The 21,152-nt window shown below is 44.0% G+C and overlaps 1 protein-coding gene across 1 annotated transcript in view; it reads right to left on the bottom strand.

The window, feature by feature from the left end:
- Positions 1–270: 270 nt before the first annotated feature.
- Positions 271–21,152, bottom strand: part of EXT1 (exostosin glycosyltransferase 1) — a 316,389-nt gene continuing 295,507 nt past the window's right edge. The window contains exons 8-11 of the mRNA XM_055546353.1: positions 12,407–12,496; positions 6,286–6,446; positions 3,240–3,411; positions 271–820 (exon numbers count right to left, since the gene is read on the bottom strand). Coding sequence (XP_055402328.1) covers positions 635–820; positions 3,240–3,411; positions 6,286–6,446; positions 12,407–12,496 — 609 coding nt within the window. The 3' untranslated portion in view covers positions 271–634. The remainder of the gene's footprint in view (positions 821–3,239; positions 3,412–6,285; positions 6,447–12,406; positions 12,497–21,152) is intronic.

Here is a 21,152-nt window from a genome sequence, read left to right as displayed (position 1 = left end):
TCATAATACCTTCTCCCATGCTGCGATATTTAGAGATAAAAGTTTAAGTGGATCTGCAAATTCAAAATGGAAAGCAATCTGCACTGGCAAAGTTGAAGAGGGAACCTGTCTCAGGTATGCTTGGCTATTTCTTGACACAGGAGAGACTGACTCAGGGTGTTTTCCATGGAGTCTGAGCTTTTTGTAACTTTTGGGCACTCTGGGTGACCCACAGCAATGCTGTTTGTAGGGTGAGGAGCAGCCACTTTGAAATATTCACAACCAACACAATTTTGATTAAAGAAAGAACTCTGGTTTTTAATAGTTTTGATCATTAAAAAAGTTTAAACCTGCATAGCAATCATTTCAAAAATAATTATTTAATGTTCCATAATTAAACTGTACACAACCTAGTCTTGGGACATAGAAGCCAGTGAGGTGAATCTGGAGCAGTCCTGTGCAGTCCCCCGAGTCAGGAGTAGAGTTTCCATTGGCCATTTTTTTTTTTTTTTTCTGTCATTCTGTTCATCTTAGTTTATTTGGATGCTTGGCACAATCTGGCTCCGCTGCTGAGCGGACCTGCACGCGGCAGAGAGACAGCTGACCCTGTCCTCCAGCCCTTCTTCGCGGCCCCTCCCCGACTCGGCCGGGTTCCTCAAAGCCGCTCGATGTCTCGGTATTTCTTCCGCAGAATGGAGACCTGGTCTTTAAAGAGGACGGGGTCCAGCCTCATCTGAGAGTGGATCAGCGGCATGTAGCCAAACCAGCTGGCAAACGTATTCATGCAGCTTTGTCGCTGGGCAAAGTGGTCAGGGTCAGCCCAGCGGGAAGCCCGAGAGGTCTGCGGAAAGGGAGAGAAACAAGGAAGATGATGAGTTGGGCACCAGGCAAGAGGGACACACGGCAGGAAATGAAGTCGTGCTCAGTGGGCATGCGTTAGGGCTCTGGGTCTGGCCTGGCCACCATGGCCGCCCCATCCATGTGGCTGGTGAAGATGCAAGCACAGGTCCGGATTTTCAGCCTTGCCATTTGCCTTCCCCAGACCTGCCACGTTCCCCAATGTTCCAAACAAAGATCCACAGGCACTGACACAGTCTCTGGGCCATGAAGGACCTACCAACTGAGCTTCAGCTGTTGTGGTCGCTCAACAGAAAACTTCTTTTTGCACTTGGGGGTAAATACAATGACTCATAATGTGTGTATGCTTTCCAAGATAATTTTTTAAAGCCCTCCTGTGAACTTGGTTGATTCTGGGTAAGTAGAAAGATGGTTGCCACCTCTTCATTCTCCATGTTGACCTTGAGACTGGTTTAGATCATTTAAATGACTGACATTGATTTAAAAGAAAACCATAAATGACCCCAGCGCTGAAATTTAAATGGACCAACAAAGCATAATATCTTCATCTTTGTATGAAACAAGGAAAAGGTGGGCTGCCCAATTATGTTGGGAAAAATCCATGAATTCACTAACGTCAATAGGTGAATATTTAATGATGCATATACATGTATGTGTGTATAACATGTTTGTATCCTCATACATTGTTAGAAACTACTTTCATAGGAAGGTACATTTTGCTGTGAGAACCACTCAGAGTCACTGTAAAACCACAAGTGTCAACATGCTTGAAAGGAACCACCGAAGGTAAACACAGATCTCAAGTTACCTTGGAGCAGCAAAGAAACAAACAAAATACTATTTGTAAAGTGTTTTCATGAGCTCATTTGAGCCTCTCAACAACCTGATCAAGTGATCTACCCGTGTAATAACATTTCCACTGTACAGATGAGGAAGTAGTTTCAAGGAAGTTAAAATTGTTTGTTCAAGGCTAGAAAGGGGCAGAACTCAGGCTTCATTCTCTCTCTCTCTTTTTTTTTTTTTTTTTTGATGTGGACCATTTTAAAAGTCTTTATTGAATTTGTTACAATATTGTTTCCATTTTATGTTTCAGTTCTTGGCCCTAGGGCATGTGGGATCTTAGTTCCCTGACCAGAGATGGAACCCATACCCGTTACATTGGAGGGTGAAGTCATAACCACTGGATTGGCAGGGAAAACCCCAGACTTCATTCTTTACCATTGGTACTAGAGGAACTCTGCTTGGTAAGTCAGAGACAGTATCAGTTTAAGCTGACCACTTGACTCCATATCAGAGTTGACAGTTCCAAGTGATAGCTGCTCAGTCATGTCCAACTCGATGCAACTGCAGCTTACCAACTGCAGCCCACCAGCCTCCGTCCATGGAGTTCTCCAGGCAAGAACACTGGCATGGGTTGCCATTCCCTTCCAGGGGATCTGAGCCTGGGTCTCCTGCATCATAGACAGATTCGTTACTGTCTGAGCCACCAGGGAAGTCCTAGGGAGCTCCATTTTGCTCCTATTATTTGGGATGAGCTTGTAGATTATTTCTGAATGACCTGCTCATCTTCAAAAGGCCAGACCCCCTACATCCCAGCAAGCGCTCACATTTGAGAATGGAAACACTGTTGAGATCCTAAGCTCATTCTTATTCTCTTACAAATGAAAGAAAAAAAAAAAAAAAAAAAAAGAGTCCACTACAAAGTAGTATCTATGTTAATCTCAAACTCCTAATTTATCTTTCCTCTCCCACTACTATCCCTTCTGGTAACCAGAAGTTTGTTTCTGCTTTGTAAATAAGTTCATTTGTATCTTTTTTTTTCCAGCTTCCACTTATGAGAGATATCATATGATATCTGCCCTTCTCTGTCTGACTTACTTCACTTAGTACGATAATCTCTAGGTCCATCTATGTTGCTGCAAACGGCATTATTTCAGTTGTTCCCATGACTGAATAATATTCCACCGTATAAAGAATCTTCTTTATCCATTCATCTGTGGATGGACATGTAGGTTGCTTCCACATCTTGGCGATTGTAAACAGTGCTGCTACGAACACTGGGGTACATATGTATTTTCAAATTAGAGTTTTCTCTGGGTATATGCCCAAGAATGGGATTGCTGGATCATATGGTAATTCTATTTCTAGTTTTCTTAAGGAAACTCCATACTTTTTTCCATAGTGGCTGTACCAATTTAGAGAGCTTTTATATTCTTGACATAAAGATACCCTTGACTTTCATCTTCCCAATTATGTGCCGACCATATGCTCCCTTGGGGCTTTTGGATGTGGTTTATTTCCTGGTATTTCCTGTTATGCTTCCTACAAGAAAACATGTCCTCGTTACTACAGACTGAGCTACCAGTGAGCAAAGCACAGGAGGAGAGGTCTCCTTCTCTTACCTGTCCCATCATCGTCTCCTTATACTGCTTCTTTTGGGTCACTTTGATTGGAGGCAATTTTGTCACAGCAGACACCAGGAAATTCATGAGTATGTCCTCACAGTTGGCCAATTGGTCCACCATGTTCTTCAGGCTGGCTGGCAGGTAATGGGTGTAAAGGTAGTGATAATATCTGTAAAAACCAAAGACAGGTATTAGCAGGGGCCATCACTGTATAATAACAGCTGGTCTTCTTTGAAAGAAAATACATACCCATTCTTTGAATCCCTAAACACATCCTGGATGATGATGATGACAATTATCATTTATATGGTATTTACTGCACACCAGGTAATGTTCTAAAGTGCCTTCTAAGAAATTCCTCACTTAATCCTTATAAGGAACCTATGATGTAGGTACTATTATTATCCCTGTTTTACAGACAAGGAAACAACGTACAGAGATATCCACAGATGCAGATATTGTCTGCTCAGCCTAACTTTAAAATCAGGCTGGTTGGTTAGAAACTTAGATGTAAAATAAGTTACTTACACATATCATTACAAGCTGCTTTACAATTTTAATTATTGGTTTAATCAGAGCTATATTCAATACTATCCCATAACTCTGGTTCCAACAATATAATCATTCCATTTTGGGGGCCTCTAAGCCATGTATTGCATCACTTCTTAGAGCTATTAATCTGGTGGTCAATCATTATGGAGAAAACACAATTAATTTGAATTATTTCTCACCCTACTATTTTTTTGGAGAGGTATATATAGCACACATTGCTCAAAAGAAATGGTGCTAGTGGTAAAGAACCCACGTGCCAGTGCAGGAGATGAGACACAGGTTAGATCCCTGGGTTGGGAAAATTCCCTGGAGAAGAAAATGGCAACCCACTCCAGTATTCTTGCCTGGAGAGAGTCCCATGGACAAAGGAGCCTGGTGGGCTACAGTCCATAGGGTAGCAAAGAGTCTAACACACCTGAAGTGATTTAGCATGCACACATGCATATTCAGCACAGATTTCTAGAAAAAATCACTTGACCGAATCAGATTCACCGAGTGGTGGCAGCAGGAAGAAAGAGGTGGAATCTTGAAATCAAGCTTCAGTCACCCCAAATGCTTATACCTTGTGCATTTCCAACACCATCCCTGAGATGACAGGGTTCTCTATTTTTTTTTTTTTTTTTTCTAAAAAAGACTAGGGTGAAATTGGTATGTTCATCTTACAAAGGAGTCGGGATTTCAAGAATGACTCAGTCAGGAACATTAGCCTTCTACACTCATGAATTTGGCCATCTTACCTGAGTCCCCTGGCTTTAAAGACCAGATCCAGGCAAACAGCTCCAAAATATTTATTTCCATCCCTGACCTTTTTCAAACATTCTCTTCGATGTCCTCACATGCCCAAGACTGAACTCCTCTATTTTCCCTAATACCTGTTCCATCTACACTTTTCCCCAGCTCTACTGATGGCTTACTCTATCCTTTTAGTTCTTCAGGTCAAAAAGCCTGAGTCATCAAACTCTACATCCGGTCTGTCAGTACATGATGCTGGAGCATCTTCAAAATACAGGCACAATCTGATCACTACTCCCCACCTCTGCTCCTCACTTCTGAATCCAGGCTCCATCATCTCTTATCTAGATCAGGTCAGTCACCCCCTAACAGGCTTCCCTGCACTTTCCCTGGTCCCCCTGTAGTCCTCCCTCATCACAGTCTTCACAGTGGATGCCTAAAGCATAAGACAGACTGCCCTCCTCACACCCCTCCATCGGCTCCCATGTCACCCAGAAGAGAGTCAAGTCCTCATAATGGACAATAGGGCCTGGCTTCTGGGCTCCCATGATCTCTCTCACTTGCTTGCCCCTCACTCCACTTGGGTCACACTGATCTTCTGGACATTCCTCCAGCATCCTGCCTCAGGGCATCTATTCCAGCTGCTCCCTACACCAGCGCACTCTTCCAACAGGTATTCTCCTGCCTAACTTCCTTTCCTCCTATTGTCTCCTCTCAAATCTCACCCGCTTAGGGAGGATCACCCTACACCCCCAACCAGTCCCTTTTTCACCTTTGGTACTCCTCATTCTTTATGCCAGAGAAGGCAATGGCAACTCACTCCAGTACTCTTGCCTGGAAAATCCCATGGGCAGGAGCCTGGTAGGCTGCAGTCCATGGGGTCGCTAAGAGTCAGACACGACTGAGCAACTTCACTTTCACTTTTCACTTTCATGCATTGGAGAAGGAAATGGCAACCCACTCCAGTGTTCTTGCCTGGAGAATCAATCCCAGGGACGGGGGAGCCTGGTGGGCTGCTGTCTATGGGGTCGCACAGAGTCAGACACGACTGAAGCGACCTAGTGGCAGCAGTATCCTTTATGCTGCTCTGGTTGACTTTTTGCTATATAACTTATGTCCTCACATATTATAGAATTATTATATATACTGTGTCTCCCCTTGCTAGATTCAAGACCTGTGTCTTTTTTCTATTTTATTCACTAGTAAATCCCAAGCACCTACAACGCTTGCTTAGTTGCTCAGTCATGTCCGACTCTTTGTGACTCTATGGACTATAGCCTGCCAGGCTCCACTGCCAGAATCCAAGGGATTCTCTAGGCAAGAATACTGGAGTGGGTTGCCATGACCTTTTCCAGGGGATCTTCCTGACCCAGGGATCAAACCTGGAATCTCCTACATTGCAGGTGGATTCTTTACAGTCTGAGCCATCAGGGAAGCCCCAGAACAATGCTGGGCGGTGCTCCATGAAGTATATACTTTGTTGGTTCTTCTACACATTCAGTCCCTCAACACACCCTGAGGATGTCTCCACATCTCAGACTTGCTGAAGATGCAGATCTACCATCACTTCTAACAATGCAATAAGCCAAGAGGTTTTACTGGTTTCAAAGACACATGTTAACCACATCAACAAAACTCAAACAGGGATGCAGACTAATTTTCGCTAAGGTTGTTAACAAGACTTGGCCCAAGTTCCAATTTTTGCAGCAGCCAGAAAGTCATATAAGGAACAGTGTAAAATGATGTTCAGGCTCCTCACTTGTGGTAAATAGCAGCTCCCGTCAACACCATGGAGTAGTCGTTTGTCCACTTGGACGTGTAGCCCCACCGCTCCTTAGAGTTGTCCCAGAAATGGCTGCGTGCGGGGTACCCCACAATCCTCTCGGGGAAGCTCTGCCACACGGTGAAGGCAAAATCCACCTGCAGGCAGAACACAAGCCAAACAAGCAATCAACAGTGTTAACAAATGTCAACAAAACATTACCTTCCCCCTGCTAATTCGTAATGCGAAATCCTGGGACTGTTGGGAAACATTAATTCCATGTATTCATCAGCAAATTAAACTGACTGCTTGACATTTTGCCCCATAATTATGTACATTTTTAATGTTTTCTGTTAAAGAAACTTCAGATTAGTGTGGAAATGAAAGAAGGAAAAAAAACAAAACAAAACAAAACACTGGCGATATGTCTTGTAGAAATCCAGTCTGTTCAAGCTTAAAAAAAAAAATCAGTTGCTTCTCCCACCCCCGCTGCTCCACAAAGGACACGTGACCATTCATGGGTGGGAGGAACAAACGCATCTGTTTTATAAACAGGAGCAGATTTTCTATATACATCCGGCATATGAATATATAGCATGTAACATTACCAGCATGCAGCAAAGCCATAGTGACTAAAATCAAGGCATCCACTTAAAAGCCAGAGAAAAGGTGTTTAAAAAGCACACAAGTTCTACCAGGAATAAGAGCAGGTATCATCATGAGCAGAAATTCAGGCCTCTCAGGTGTGAAGATGCTCAGTGCAAGGGAAATTCAGAAATGTACCCACAGTGAAAAATTACTAGGAGTAAGTGGGGACAAGGCCAAATAAAGCCATGGGATTATTTTAAAGGAAACACAGTGAAATGACTTCCTAGTGTTCAAGATCACCCAAAGCAGGGACTTCTGAACCTGCTACAAACACTTGTGTTAGCACATGAACAGTCGGTTTTCAAATGTGTGCACTCACTTCTGACTTTCCATGATTATTTGATGAATAATAAAACAACACACAGAAAGTTTTTTTTAAAAAGTAATAGAAATGCTCATAATTATGTAATCCTTATAATATGACAGGTACTTACATATTTTAACTCATTTAATCCTCACGATAACCCTGAGAAGTAGGTAATTTTATAGTCTCCAGTTTACAGAGTGGGGGGAAGCTACGGATATGGAGGTTCAAGTATTTTTCTGAGGTAGTAAGTGGCAGAGTCAAGATGTGAACTCAAGCCATCTGGTTTCAGATTCAGTGTACACTGTTATCATAGCCTCACTTTTAGCTCTGTTGCTACAGTGTGCAAAACAATTTCTCTTATACAGGTTACATGTCCATCAACAACCTTTTCCCTGTAAGTAAAGCAAATGGAAATTTCATATATTCCACATACGTTTCAAGCCTTGGCATTGTAATGGTGGCTGAGTGATGCTGGCAAGTCCAATTCCTGACCTCCCAGGGGTTTAAAAGCAGAGAAGTTGGGAATTCCCTGGCAGTCCCGTGGTTAAGACTCTTGTGCTTTCATCGCTGAGGGTGAGGGTTCAATCTCTGGTCGGGGAACTAAGATACCACAAGCCACATGGTGCAGCCAAAAAAAAAAAAAAAGAAGGCAGAGCAAATAACTGTTCACAACAGCCCTAAAATGGGAACAACCCAAATGCCATCAACTCATGAATAAATATGCCAAATATGGCATATCCATTTGGTGGAATATGACTCAGCACTAAAAAGGAATGCAATACTGATGCGTGCTACCACGTGGATGGACCTTGCAAACATTATGTTAAGTGCAAGAAGCCACATACAAAAGGCCCCATATTGTGTGATTCCATTCACATCAAGGGTCCAGGGAGAGCAAATCCACAGAGAAAGAAAACAGACTGGTGGCTCCAGTGGAGAGGGAGTGACGGATTAACGGCCACGGGGTGTCCCTTTTGGATAATGAAAACGTTTCAGGATGAGGTAGAGGTAATAAGTGTATAACACTGGGAAGGTACAAACGCCACTTGAAGACGGTTGATTTTATGCTTTGTGAATTTTACCCCAATTACAAGACAAAGCAAATAAGCCTAAAGATATTTCCCTAGCTTTCACCATATTCATTACCACTGTTGCTTCTTTTGCCACATTTAATGACTTAGCTAATATTTTTCTTTAAACTGCCTATACTTCTTTTTTTTGTTTGTTTTTAAGCACCATTCTAGGTAAACAGGTCAGTGAAATCCTAGGTTTAGGAAACACCAGTCTGAGTGATCTGCAAGGGTCCTTTTTTCCTCTGAATACTTGGGGCTTAGTTAGAAGACACAATTTTTATAAACAGCCACAAATTTAAAACTTTATGAAGAATTTAGTCTGGTGCCCTGACTCAAGATACGAACACCTTAACAATATAGCTTGCGCGTGCATGCTCAGCAGCTTCAGTCATGTCTGACTCTCTGCAACCCTATCTATGGTTGGTAGCCTACCAGGCTCCTCTGTCCGTGGGTTCTCCAGGCAAGAACACTGGAGTGGGTTGCCATGCCCTCCTCCAGGGAATCTTCCCGACCCAGGGATTAAACCTGTGTCTCTGCATCTTCTGCATTGCAGGCAGATTTTTGACCACTGAAATCACTGGGGAAGCCATGGAGGGGGAAACGAGGGGTTGGGATATACATTAAGAAAGTATGGTGGGGCGAGGGGCACCTCAAAGTTAAAATACAGCAGCTGAGTGGACAGTATTTGTCAGAAAATAGAAAGCAGGTCGTGAAAACCTGAGCGTTGTCACTGGCATTCACGACTAACGGTGCCAGCTGGTGGGACAGTGCATTATGCAGTCCATTGGCAAAGAAACAGCCCGACTGTCAGCGCTCTTTGGGGTTTTCCATTATCCTTTGAAAGGGAGACGCAGACACTGGCAACTACTATAGAACCCGATGGGGTGTTTTCATCACATGAATTCCTTCCTATCTCAAAGCCGTTTCAAGTCATTTCAAAGCAACTCAAAAGTAAATTCCGATAAAACTATGATGCTTGTGATAGTTCTCTTTTCAGCTGCTCATTAGCACATCAAAGGAGGCAAAGGTCAGCTTATGGCCTCTTCTCTTAAAAACCAACATCTGTTTTCTTTTGAGAGTGTGCAGCAATCCAGATAAATGTAAATAACTAGAAAACCAACTCTGTCTAATACCCTTTATAGGACGCTATTTAAAAATCTATCCTTAATACCACAGAGAGGCATTTAAACAAGCTAAGGATCCTTAGAGAGGAAATAAAATGAACCAACATCTATTCACCTAAAAGAGAAAACAGAAATCTTTGTCCTCCACCATGTTGGGCAATACAACTGTGCTATTGATCAGTCACAAAGCAAACTAGAGGGCCAGCCTCTTAAATTTACATCTCATATTCAAGCCAAGCTAACTTCTCATTGCTCCACATGCAACACATGTTCTTCCTGGCGTGCGCTGAGAGGCTGGAACTGCTGTTCTTTGAAAAGATACCCACTAGCACGTGGATCCATCACAGCAGCTGGAAGTTATTTCACCGTGGGACAGGGGGAAACAAATCCTAGCGTGAGATCTATGGCCTCATGCCCAGGGGAGGACAAGAGGTGAATCGATACTTCTGGTCCTGGGGTAACGATTTAGGTGCATGCTGTGGTCTTGACCATCCGTTCCGCCATGACAGTGTGTGGCCTTTCCTCTGTCTGCTCGCCAAGATCCACTCTCCATCCTTCTTGCATGCCCTACGCCTGAGACAATGGGACTCTATGGACTGCACAGCATGGGCATCCTTGCTGGCTGCTTGGGTTAGGTCAATGGTAGTCGTTGGCAGGAAAATTAGGTGGGACAGAGGCAGGGCAGTATTTCTCCCCTGCTCTCCCCGCAAGCCCTGGCTTTGGCACCAGAGTCCTGGCAGGTGCCACATCCCTTCACGATCATAGTTCTTACAGGACAACAGCCTCTTCTTCTCAATTCCTCCTTCCAGGGACTGCTATTGTTTTTGTTTAGTTGCTAAGTCATGGTCAACTCTTTTGCAATCCTGTGAACTCTAGTCCTCCAGGCTCCCCTGTGCATGGGATCTTCCAGGCAAGAATACTGGAGTGGGTAGCCACTTCTTACTCCAGGAGATCTTCCTGACCCAGGGATTGAACCCGCGTCTCCTGCATTGGCAGGTGGATTCTTTACCACTGTGCCACCAGGGAAGTCATTCTCAGGGACTCTGGAAACACTTTCCCTTCCTTCACTCCTTCAGGCATAGAAGTGGGAGCTATTTCCTGCCCTCACCACTCCCCAGCTGCCTCTCCATCAGCTCCTATGGGGTTCTTTAACCCCATTACGTAGTCATCCTCCATCCCTTCATTTGAATCACTTGATTTGAATTCTGTTTGCTGCCAGGACTCTGCTGGCTCTAGGCAGGATCTGTGTAATCAAAGTACCTGGCACAGGGACCAGAACAAAGCCAGCCCTCCATAAATACTTGTTGAATGAATGTGCACTAGGGGTGCCAGCTTCCTTTGCAGGAAGCAGGAGAAAAATGCAAGCTGGAGTGTCCCGTTCCCTGCATTCCATCGCTGTCATTCCCTTTGAACATGAAGCATCTTTTCCCCCTGCTTTCCACCCCCACCACCCCACCCCATCTTTCTCTTGCAGCCTCACATGTGACACAGTTGGATGTGTGTTCACACTTTAATCCTTGAAGCACGCATCTCCCCAACTCATTCACCAAGTATTTACAGGCCTTGCACTGCATAGAAAGGATCGACAAAGGCAGACCTGCAGAGAAAGGATCTGACCCAGGGCAGGTGTCCCAGGGGGGTGATTTTGGTTGCCCTTCCACAGAACATCTGCTCAACTCCATTGGATGGAAACTGGGAAACATCCATGGAATTTGAAGAGCAGCAGAAACCAACAGCCCAGGTTAACATGAGTCTTGGGTATGGGGCATCAGACCATTAGAATCAGACTGGCGCCCAGGAAAATGTCTGCGGCTAACTGTTGGTGTTTACATTAAAAAGATAATATAGAACAGTCTTATGGACTCAGTGGGAGAGGGAGAGGGTGAGGGTGGGAAGATTTGGGAGAATGGCATTGAAACATGTAAAATATCATGTATGAAACGAGTTGCCAGTCCAGGTTCGATGCACGATACTGGATGCTTGGGGCTGGTGCACTGGGACGACCCAGAGGGATGGAATGGGGAGGGAGGAGGGAGGAGGGTTCAGGATGGGGAACACATGTATACCTGTGGTGGATTCATTTTGATATTTGGCAAAACTAATACAATTATATAAAGTTTAAAAATAAAATAAAATAAAAAAAAAGATAATATATGAACAAAATTATTCCTATGAATAAAAAGGAATAAAAGAAGGGGAAGGGGGTGAGTAGCTAAGTCTCCATGCTTTTTAGCAGCTACCTACCCTGAATGATGTATTTCCGACATGCTACATTTTTGTGTAAATGTCTTTGGTCCCCTCTTCGGTTTTAAGTGAGGTTTCAGAGATCAATACTCATTCAAGTTGTAAAAATTGGTTTTCTATCATATCTATCTTTCACCTTCTCGCTCTCCCCCTCACACGTGGCTCTGTGCAATCTTATTTTTGGCACAAGTATGTGAACATCTGAAAAGGCAGGGATCTCCATCTCAGCCTTCAAGTGAAACTGTTTGCTCTCGCGTGGGTAAAAGAAAATGCGCATTTCCAACCAAGACAGAAAAGCTGCCTTTAGAACCCAGAAATAGTGTTCTCCAACAGAGGCCACACATGCCTGCATGGCAGTAGGAGGATCGCGAAAGATGGGGGCTCTGGATCGTGTGGTTTCAAGAAAATACCAAACAGGTGCGCCCGCCCGCCTCGTCTGGGTTCCTCTGCACACCTGCCCACACCTGCACTGTTTAAAAACAATCCAAAAACAGGAGGGCAGACAGAAGGGTGAGGTGAGGCACAGCCTGGCAAGTGAGGAGCCAATTAGCAGAGGAAACAAGGAGAAAAGGCCCTCATCAGGGTTGATTCAAACCCACTCTGCAGGAAGTTCTGAAAAATGTTTTGGGCTTGGCCAAGGCAAGGGCAGAGGAGGTGCCAGCACCCTGGGGTTTGAGGTGACCACCTGTAGGGCCCGCCACACCTCCTGAGAGGCTGCTTACCTCCGTGGTTGAAAGCACGGTGTCCTCGTCAAGGCTGAGCACAGCGTCTGTGATGATGTTGTCATAGGGCAGGAAACGGCTGCTCATCACCTGGGAGGTGGAGGTTGGGGGCGGAGGAGGCGGCGGGGCAGGCAGGAGGGAAGGAATCAGGAAAAGAGAGGTAAATGGAGAGTCTTGTTTGGGGGAGAATTTCCCCCGCATCCTCACCTTCACAAAGGATGCTCAACCACCATGTCACCCCTCAACATAAAAGGCTTCCGTTTCCCATCAGTGCAGATTCACTGGTTCCACCATTACTGGGCACTAACTGTACAGACACCTTGCCAGTCAAAGGGAGGCCAGAGGTAAGTAAGATACACCCTCTGTCTTGGAGGAGTTCACAGTCTGCAGGGAGACCAAGATGACCAAGACCAAGATGCGGATCATCAGTCTTGGCCTACTATGAGAAATCCCAGGAAATCAGAGGATGCAGTAACCAGCTGCTTGGAAAAGCAACGAAGACCTTGGAGAAGTGATCCTGATAGCCAGGAATCCACCGAGTGTAAATAGAAATGAGGGCTCAGTAGAGGCAAAGGCAGAGAGTGGACAGCCAGTGCTCTGAGGTCAGGAAAGAGCAGATGGAGGGAGCAGTGATTTCAAGCATGGGACACACACCACTTGATGGCCGCCAGGTCATTTTAGGAGGTGCAGAGACAAATTTTTAAAATTTTCTAGGCTTCGTTTTAGCTCAGAGAAGCAAAAATATGTACACATATATATTAATAGCTACAGCAATAAGGAGTAGTAGTAGAGCTCCTTAAAGATAATTTCATTAAATTGAAAACTAAGCTGATTTAAAAACAATATTAAATAAACAATAGAACATGTGGTCCATGTATTAAGGAAAACTGTAAAGCTAGTATATGAATAAGATTTGGGGAGCTCCAGGATAAGGCATGGCAAGGTGAGTGTATGTGTGTTTCTACACGTGTATGTGTGTGCCTGTGTGTGTGGTGAGGATCTGGGGGATCAGTTGGAAGACTGAGACCAAAGAGACTACCCTACGACAATTACAGCTTATACCTCTGTGCTAAGGTTTCCACTGAATAACTAATGAGCATGATGATATAAGAAAAACCAACATTTTTTAAACATTTATTATGTGCCGAAGAATGTTCAAAGTTCTTATTTCATCTTTATAACAATCCCATCGTATACACGAGAAAACTAAGGTACAGAAAGGTGTGTCTTGCTCTCAACATTCCATCTAGCAGTCGCAATCCTAGGTAGCGGTCCCCAACATTTCTGGCACCCGGGACATTTTCATGGAAGACAGCTTTTCCACAAGCCAGTGGGTGGCTGGTGATGGTGGTAGTGGGGATGATTTTGGGATGATTCAAGCACAATTCCATTTACTGTTATGATTACATCAGCTCCACCTCAGATCATCTGGCATTAGATCCTGGGGGTTGGGGACCTCCTGTAGCACACCTCAGTCGCTACACTCTACCTGTCTTGGGGTTGAAAGGACCTCAGCAGTGAACATGGACCACACATGGTGATCTCACATTCACCACCCTCCTCTGAAAGGCTTATTAACTGTTACGTCATCCTCTCCCGGTTCATATTTGGAGACAGAGAAAGAAGACACTTGTAATCAACTTTCAAGGCATGAAGGCCAGGGAAGGAGGCAGTTAGGTGCTGGAGGCAAAGGGAAAAGGGGCACTTAGTCTGGCTGCCAAGGGTGAGCTCTCCACAAATCTGAGAATGCCTTCACCCACCCGCCCCCCCAAAGAAGCCCAAGCTATATTTACATCCGGAAGCCAGCTCATCCACAAGCCTCGTCTCAGAGTCAGTTTATAAGTCTGTGAAGCTACTGGAGGGCTTAGGACATTAAAAGATGGAAAATGTCCACCAGAACCCACCTCTGGGAGCTCAAGGGACATATCTACAGCATAAATGGCTCCAGGCTCTGCTCCCACACATCTGTCAACTGGGTCAAGTGTTTGTTCGTTTCCCCCCTTCCCTCAGGCTTTCAAAATAAAATAAAATACAAAAGCAATCAGCAACCCCCTATGCACAGGGCTCAGAAACTCAGCCTGAAGCAATTCTCCTGACACTGTTTCCTTGTCCGTTGACTAACTCAGAAGCCATTAGTTGCCAGCTTAGCGATGCCCTGACCTTTCCCTTGTTAAGCCTACAGGGGAAGAGCTGCAAAGACAAGGCCTATAAATTCAAAACAGAATTTCCCAGCCAAAGCAGCCAACACATCAATTTTAAACTCAAGGCTAGACGTAGAAATTTAAAATGGGGAATGAGGAGGACGTATGACTTCCTTCCCCTGTTATGGGCCCAACCACTGGGTTTCAAAGAATCCATTTCTTTTTTCTGAAACTGCTTCATCAACTAAAGTTAAGCGCCCATAAGCCAGCCACTTCCAAATTCTAGTGTAGAAACTAGAGGCTCTTTCTCAAATACCTGGAGTTCCAAAAGCTCCATGAATTAGCATGAAAGGAGCATCTACTTACAAAGTCAATGCAGAGTAAGCTGAGTCTCCCTTGTTAACTTGAAATATTTAGCTACCATAAGAGCCCAAGCCCTTCTAAAATGAACAAAAATGACTAGGAAATGACAAAGGCTCAAGAAGTTCCCTGTCAGAACTTCCCAGGTGGTTCAGTGGTTAAGAATTTGCCTGCCAATGCAGGGGATGCAGGTTGGATCCCTGGTTGGGAAACCAAGATCCCACATACCATGGGGCAACTAAGCCTGTGTCCCCCAACTACCTACCCCACATCCCACAACTAGAGAGAAGCCTGTACACTGCAGCAAAAGAGCCCCATGCCCCAACTAAGACCTGAAGCAGCTAAACAAATAAATAAATATTTTTAAAAAGTTCCCTGTCCAGTGGGGAAGCTAAGAAACGTTTGTAAGTAATTATACAAAGCACAAGAATTATTGACATTTATCAAGCACCTACCACATATACCCACTTTGTAGGTGCATTCATATGTATAGTATCAAACTATGTGGTTGATACTATCTATCAAACCAGTTAGATGTTAGGATTTCTTCCATTTACTGAAGGGGAGGGTTGAGGCACAGAGAGTTAAATAATGTGCCTGAGGTCACAAAAAAGGAAGTCTGACCCCAGAGCCCATAAGGCAAACCATCAATTTACAACATCCCCTTAGAAAAGGAGCTGATATTTATCAAATGCCGAGTGTATTACAGGGCTGAGCACCTGTAATACAGTGTCATATTTCTTCTTCAAAATGAGCCCAAGTCTTAGCCCAGTTGCCCTAGAATACAGAATCTAAAGGAAGGCTTGAGGGCAAATGCTTTATTAGGTGGTACAGTCCCAGGGCGGGACTTCCCAATAGCTCAGTGGTAAAGAATCCATCGGCAATGTAGGATCTGCAGGACACACAGGTTCAATCCCTGGGTGGCAAAGATCCCCTGGAGAAGGGCATGGCTACCCACTCCAGTATTCTCACCTGGAGAATTCCATGAACAGAGAAGCCTGGCATGCTACAGTCTCTAGGGTCTCACAGAGTTGGATATGACTGAAGTGACTTAGCATGCACATACACACACACACATGCACAGTCTCAGGGCAGTGACAGTGAGGGGAAAGGAACCACACGACCTACTGGAGTCACTGGCCAAAGTCAAGGCTGCAAAATGAAATGTTAGTTGCTCAGTCGTGTCTGACTCTTTACGACCCTATGGACTGTAGCCCATTGGGCTCCTCTGTCAAGACTAGGACTCAACAAATGGCCAGCAGTCCAGACAGAAATATGGCTGGGAGAATGGGAGGTATTTTATAAGATATATCTGATAAACCTTACAGGAAAGGTACTGTTATTATCATCATCAAATAGAGGAAAACATTAGAATGGGAAAGACTAGAGATCTCTCCAAGAAAATTAGAGATACCAAGGGAACATTTCATGCAAAGATGGGCTCAATAAAGAACAGAAATGTTATGGACCTAACAGAAGCAGAAGATATTAAGAAGAGGTGGCAAGAATACATAGAAGAACTGTACAAAAAACACCTTCACGACCCAGATAATCACGAAGGTGTGATCACTGACCTAGAGCCAGACAATCTGGAATGTGAAGTCAAGTGGGCCTTAGAAAGCATCACTACGAACAAAACGAGTGGAAGTGATGGAATTCCAGTTGAGCTATCTCAAATCCTAAAAGATGATGCTGTGGAAGTGCTGCAATCAATATGCCAGCAAATTTGGAAAACTCAGCAGTGGCCAAGGGACTGGAAAAGGTCAGTTTTCATTCCAATCCCAAAGAAAGGCAATGCCAAAGAATGCTCAAACTACCGCACAATTGCACTCATCTCACACTCTAGTAAAGTAATGCTCAAAATTCTCCAAGCCAGGCTTAAGCAATACGTGAACTGTGAACTTCCAGATGTTCAAGCTGGTTTTAAAAAAGGCAGAGGAACCAGAGATCAAATTGCCAACATCCGCTGGATCATCAAAAAAGCAAGAGAGTTCCAGAAAAACATCTATTTCTGCTTTATTGACTATGCCAAAGCCTTTGACTGTTTGGATCACAATCAACTGTGAAAAATTCTGAAAGAGATGGGAATACCAGACCACCTGACCTGCCTCTTGAGAAACCTATATGCAGGTCAGGAAGCAACAGTTAGAATTGGACATGAAACAACAGACTGGTTCCAAATCGGGAAAGGAGTATGTCAAGGTTGTATATAGTCACCCTGCTTATTTAACTTATATGCAGAGTACATCATGAGAAACGCTGGGCTGGAGGAAGCACAAGCTGGAATCAAGATTGCCGGGAGAAATATCAATAACCTCAGATATGCAGATGACACCACCCTCATGGCAGAAAGTGAAGAAGAACTAAAGAGCCTCTTGAATGAATCCGTTTCATACATGATATTTTACATGTTTCAATGCCATTCTCCCAAATCTTCCCACCCTCTCCCTCTCTCACAGAGTCCATAAGACTGTTCTATACATCTGTGTCTCTTTTTGGCAAAACTAATACAATTATGTAAAGTTTAAAAATAAAATAAAATTAAAAAAAAAATAAAGAGCCTCTTGATGAAAGTGAAAGAGGAGAGGGAAAAAGTTGGCTTAAAGGTCAATATTCAGAAAACGAAGATCATGGCATCTGGTCCCATCACTTCATGGGAAATAGATGGGGAAACAGTGGAAACAGTGGCTGACTTTATTTTTTTGGGCTCCAAAATCACTGCAAATGGTGATTGCAGCTATGAAATTAAAAGATGCTTACTCCTTGGAAGGAAAGTTATGACCAACCTAGACAGCATATTCAAAAGCAGAGACATTACTTTGTTAACAAAGGTCCATCTAGTTAAGGCTATGGTTTTTCCAGTAGTCATGTATGGATGTGAGAGTTGGACTGTGAAGAAAGCTGAGCGCTGAAGAATTGATGCTTTGAACTGTGGTGTTGGAGAAGACTCTTGAGAGTCCCTTGGACTGCAAGGAGATCCAACCAGTCCATTCTAAAGGAGATCAGTCCTGGGTGTTCACTGGAAGGACTGATGTTGAAGCTGAAACTCCAATACTTTGGCCACCTGATCAGAAGAGCTGACTCATTTGAAAAGACCCTGATGCTCAGAAAGATTGAGGGCAGGAGGAGAAGGGGACAACAGAGGATGAGATGGTTGGATGGCATTACCAACTCAATGGACATGAGTTTGGGCAAACTCGGAGTTGGTGATGGACAGGGAGACCTGGTGTGCTGTGGTTCATGGGGTTGCAAAGAGTCAGACACGACTGAGCGACTGAACTGAATTGAACTAGAAATAAAGAAACTGGGGCTACTAGCTGGGAGTGAAAATATAAAATCAATCAACGAGTCTGAGCATAAAAATGCATACTAATTAACCACAGGAGTCAGAATGGCTCACAGTCCGTCACACAGAATGGATCTTGTTTGAATATCCTGACATAGTCAAAGAAAGACCTATCTACCAGAAGGAGTTCTAGTTACCTATGGAAACATAAAAACAAACCATGAAAAATTCCCAAGTTCAAAGTGAAAAGCATCCACGTGAGCACTGTGCAGGGCCTCAGGCATTGGAATTGGGGCTGCAGGCAGGAAACTTTTGTGTGCCAGACCCTTTGTAAAACCACACCTATGGGTGAGAGGGATTCAGAAGGACAAGCAAAACTGATGCCAAGAGGCATGTGATTAATCCCTCCCTTTCCTCATTTAGGACTTCCCTGGTGGCTCAGATGGTAAAGCGACTGTATACAATGCGGGATACCCGGGTTCAATCCCTGGGTCGGGAAGATCCCCTGGAGAAGGAAATGGCAATGCACTCCAGTACTACTGCCTGGAAAATCCCATGGACAGAGGAGCCTGGTAGGCTACAGTCCATGGGGTCGCAAAGAGTAGGACACGACTGAGCGACTTCGCTCACTTTCACTTCCTCATTTAATACTTATCAAGTAGCTCTCTGATAACCACATTGCTTGACCCCAGCCCTTGGAAGGGTGTGACTGTGTCTGTCACCTTTCTCACTGTGTTCCCACATGTTGCACAGTGTCCAGCATACAGTAGGCAGCCTACACTGGGACTGAATAGACAATGCATGGACCATCTTGTCCACATAACCATTACAGTTCTCCCTGCATCCTGCTGAACTACATGAAATGGTCACTGTGGCAGCTCAAATGATGATTTCAAATGGTGCAACTTAATACACTGATAATTCTTATTCTGGCCCAGGGATAGTTTACTTAGCATGAGACAATCTCTCACAACCTAAGTCTTTGGGAACCAACAGGGAAAGTCTCTTAGATGACAACATCAGTGTCATTTAATAGAGACTAACTTCTATTAAATTTCATTGAATAGAGATAATCGCCACCTGATGCAAAGAGCTGACTCATTTGAAAAGACCCTGATGCTGGGAAAGATTGAGGGCAGGAGGAGAAGGGGATGACAGAGGAGAGATGGTTAGATGGCATCATCGACTCAATGGACATGGGTTTGGGTAGACTCCGGCAGTTGGTGATGGACAGGTAGGCCTGGCGTGCTGCAGTTCATGGGGTCACAAAGAGTCAGACACGACTGAGCAACTGAACTGAACTGAACTGAATCTCTTCAGAAGGAGAAGTGGGCGACAGAGGATGAGATGGTAGGATGGCAGCACTGATTCAATGGACATGAACTTGGGCAAACTCTGGGAGATGGTGAAGGATATGGAAGCCTGGTGTGCTGCAGTCCATGGGGTAGCAAAGAGCTGGACATGACCTGGTGACTAAACAAAAACAACAACAAATTTCTTCACAATGGATAAGAGCTATTATAAAGCAGAGCTTGAGAAAAGAGAACTTATCCCTGGCTGCCACAAATACAAGACATTTCAAAGAGGAGGCAGCATGGGCTTAAAGAATATATGGAAATTTCGATAACACAGATGAAGAGTTGAGAGAGGGATGGTCAAGACCTACAGCAAATGGGAAAGACCACCGTTAGAGGTGGGAAGGGACACAGGGCAGTAAACTGTGAATAATCAAGTCTGTAAAGGAAAAGCAATGAGAGGAGACTGGGAGGGCCAGCAAAGGCCAGATTGTACACAGTCTCTAATGTTAATTGAAAACATTAGCAAAAGGAGTCCCTTAAGGGCTATGAGATGATTGTGAAGATCATTCTGTTGTAGGCAAAATGAGCTGGAGAATGGAAGCAGGGGGCCAGCCAGGCAGCCAGCCCTCCTGAGAGTCTCTGATGGAGAAATCAAAGCAAACATAAAGTGGAAATGTCTTTTTTAAGATCGGTGTGGGGAAGAACCACTGCTTTCATTGATACAACTAATTCAGATTAATCAGCTAAGCAATGCATTAATCAGCTCATGCATCACCACCACCAACTCTTCTTCATCCTCATCATTTCCAGAAAGATTACTTTTGCCAGGTCCTGAATTCATTTACTCCTAATTGCTATCCATGTGGTATGTATTATTTCCATTTTGTGGATGAGGAAACTGAGACTCAGAGAAGGAAAGTACAGACAGGGTCACATATCTCCTAAAGAGTTAGTATTAAGATCCAGAACTCCCTGACTCGAAAGCCTATGGCTGTCTCAACGGAAAACAGTATGGTGGTTCCTCAAAAAACTAAAAAGGGGGTTGCCATATGGTCCAGCAATCCCACTTCTAAGCATATACCCAGGCAAAACTATAATTCAAAAGATATATGCACACCTATGTTCATAGTAGCACTATTCAGAACAGCCAAGACATGGACGCAACCTAAATGTCTATCAACAGATGAGGAGATAAAGAAGATGTGGTGCATATACACAATGGAATATTACTCAGCCATTAAAATGAATGAAAGAATGCTATTTGCAGCAACACTGATGAACCTAAGAATATCATACTAAGCAAAGTCAGTCAGAAAGAGAAGATAAATACCATATGGTATCACTTATTTGTGGAATCTAAAATACAATGCACATGAACTTATCTACCAAACAGAAACAGACAAAGATATAGAGAACAGACTTGTAGATGCCCAGAGGTCAGAGGGCAATGGGGAAGGAAAGGTGGAAGGCTTTGGGATGAGCAGATGCAAGCTATTATAAACAGGATAAATAGGTTGGATAAGCAACAAGGTCCTACTGCATAGCACTGGGAACTATACTCAATCTCCTGTGATAAACCATAATGGAAAAGAATATGAAAAAGAATATGTGTGTGTGTGTGTGTAACTGAGTCATTTTGCTGTACAAGAGAAATTACACAA

The sequence above is a fragment of the Bubalus kerabau genome, chromosome 14 (genome assembly GCF_029407905.1).
Source record: "Bubalus kerabau isolate K-KA32 ecotype Philippines breed swamp buffalo chromosome 14, PCC_UOA_SB_1v2, whole genome shotgun sequence".
NCBI lineage: Eukaryota > Metazoa > Chordata > Mammalia > Artiodactyla > Bovidae > Bubalus > Bubalus kerabau.
Note: the sequence above shows the minus strand (reverse complement) of the source record. Positions and strands in the feature narration are given on the sequence as shown.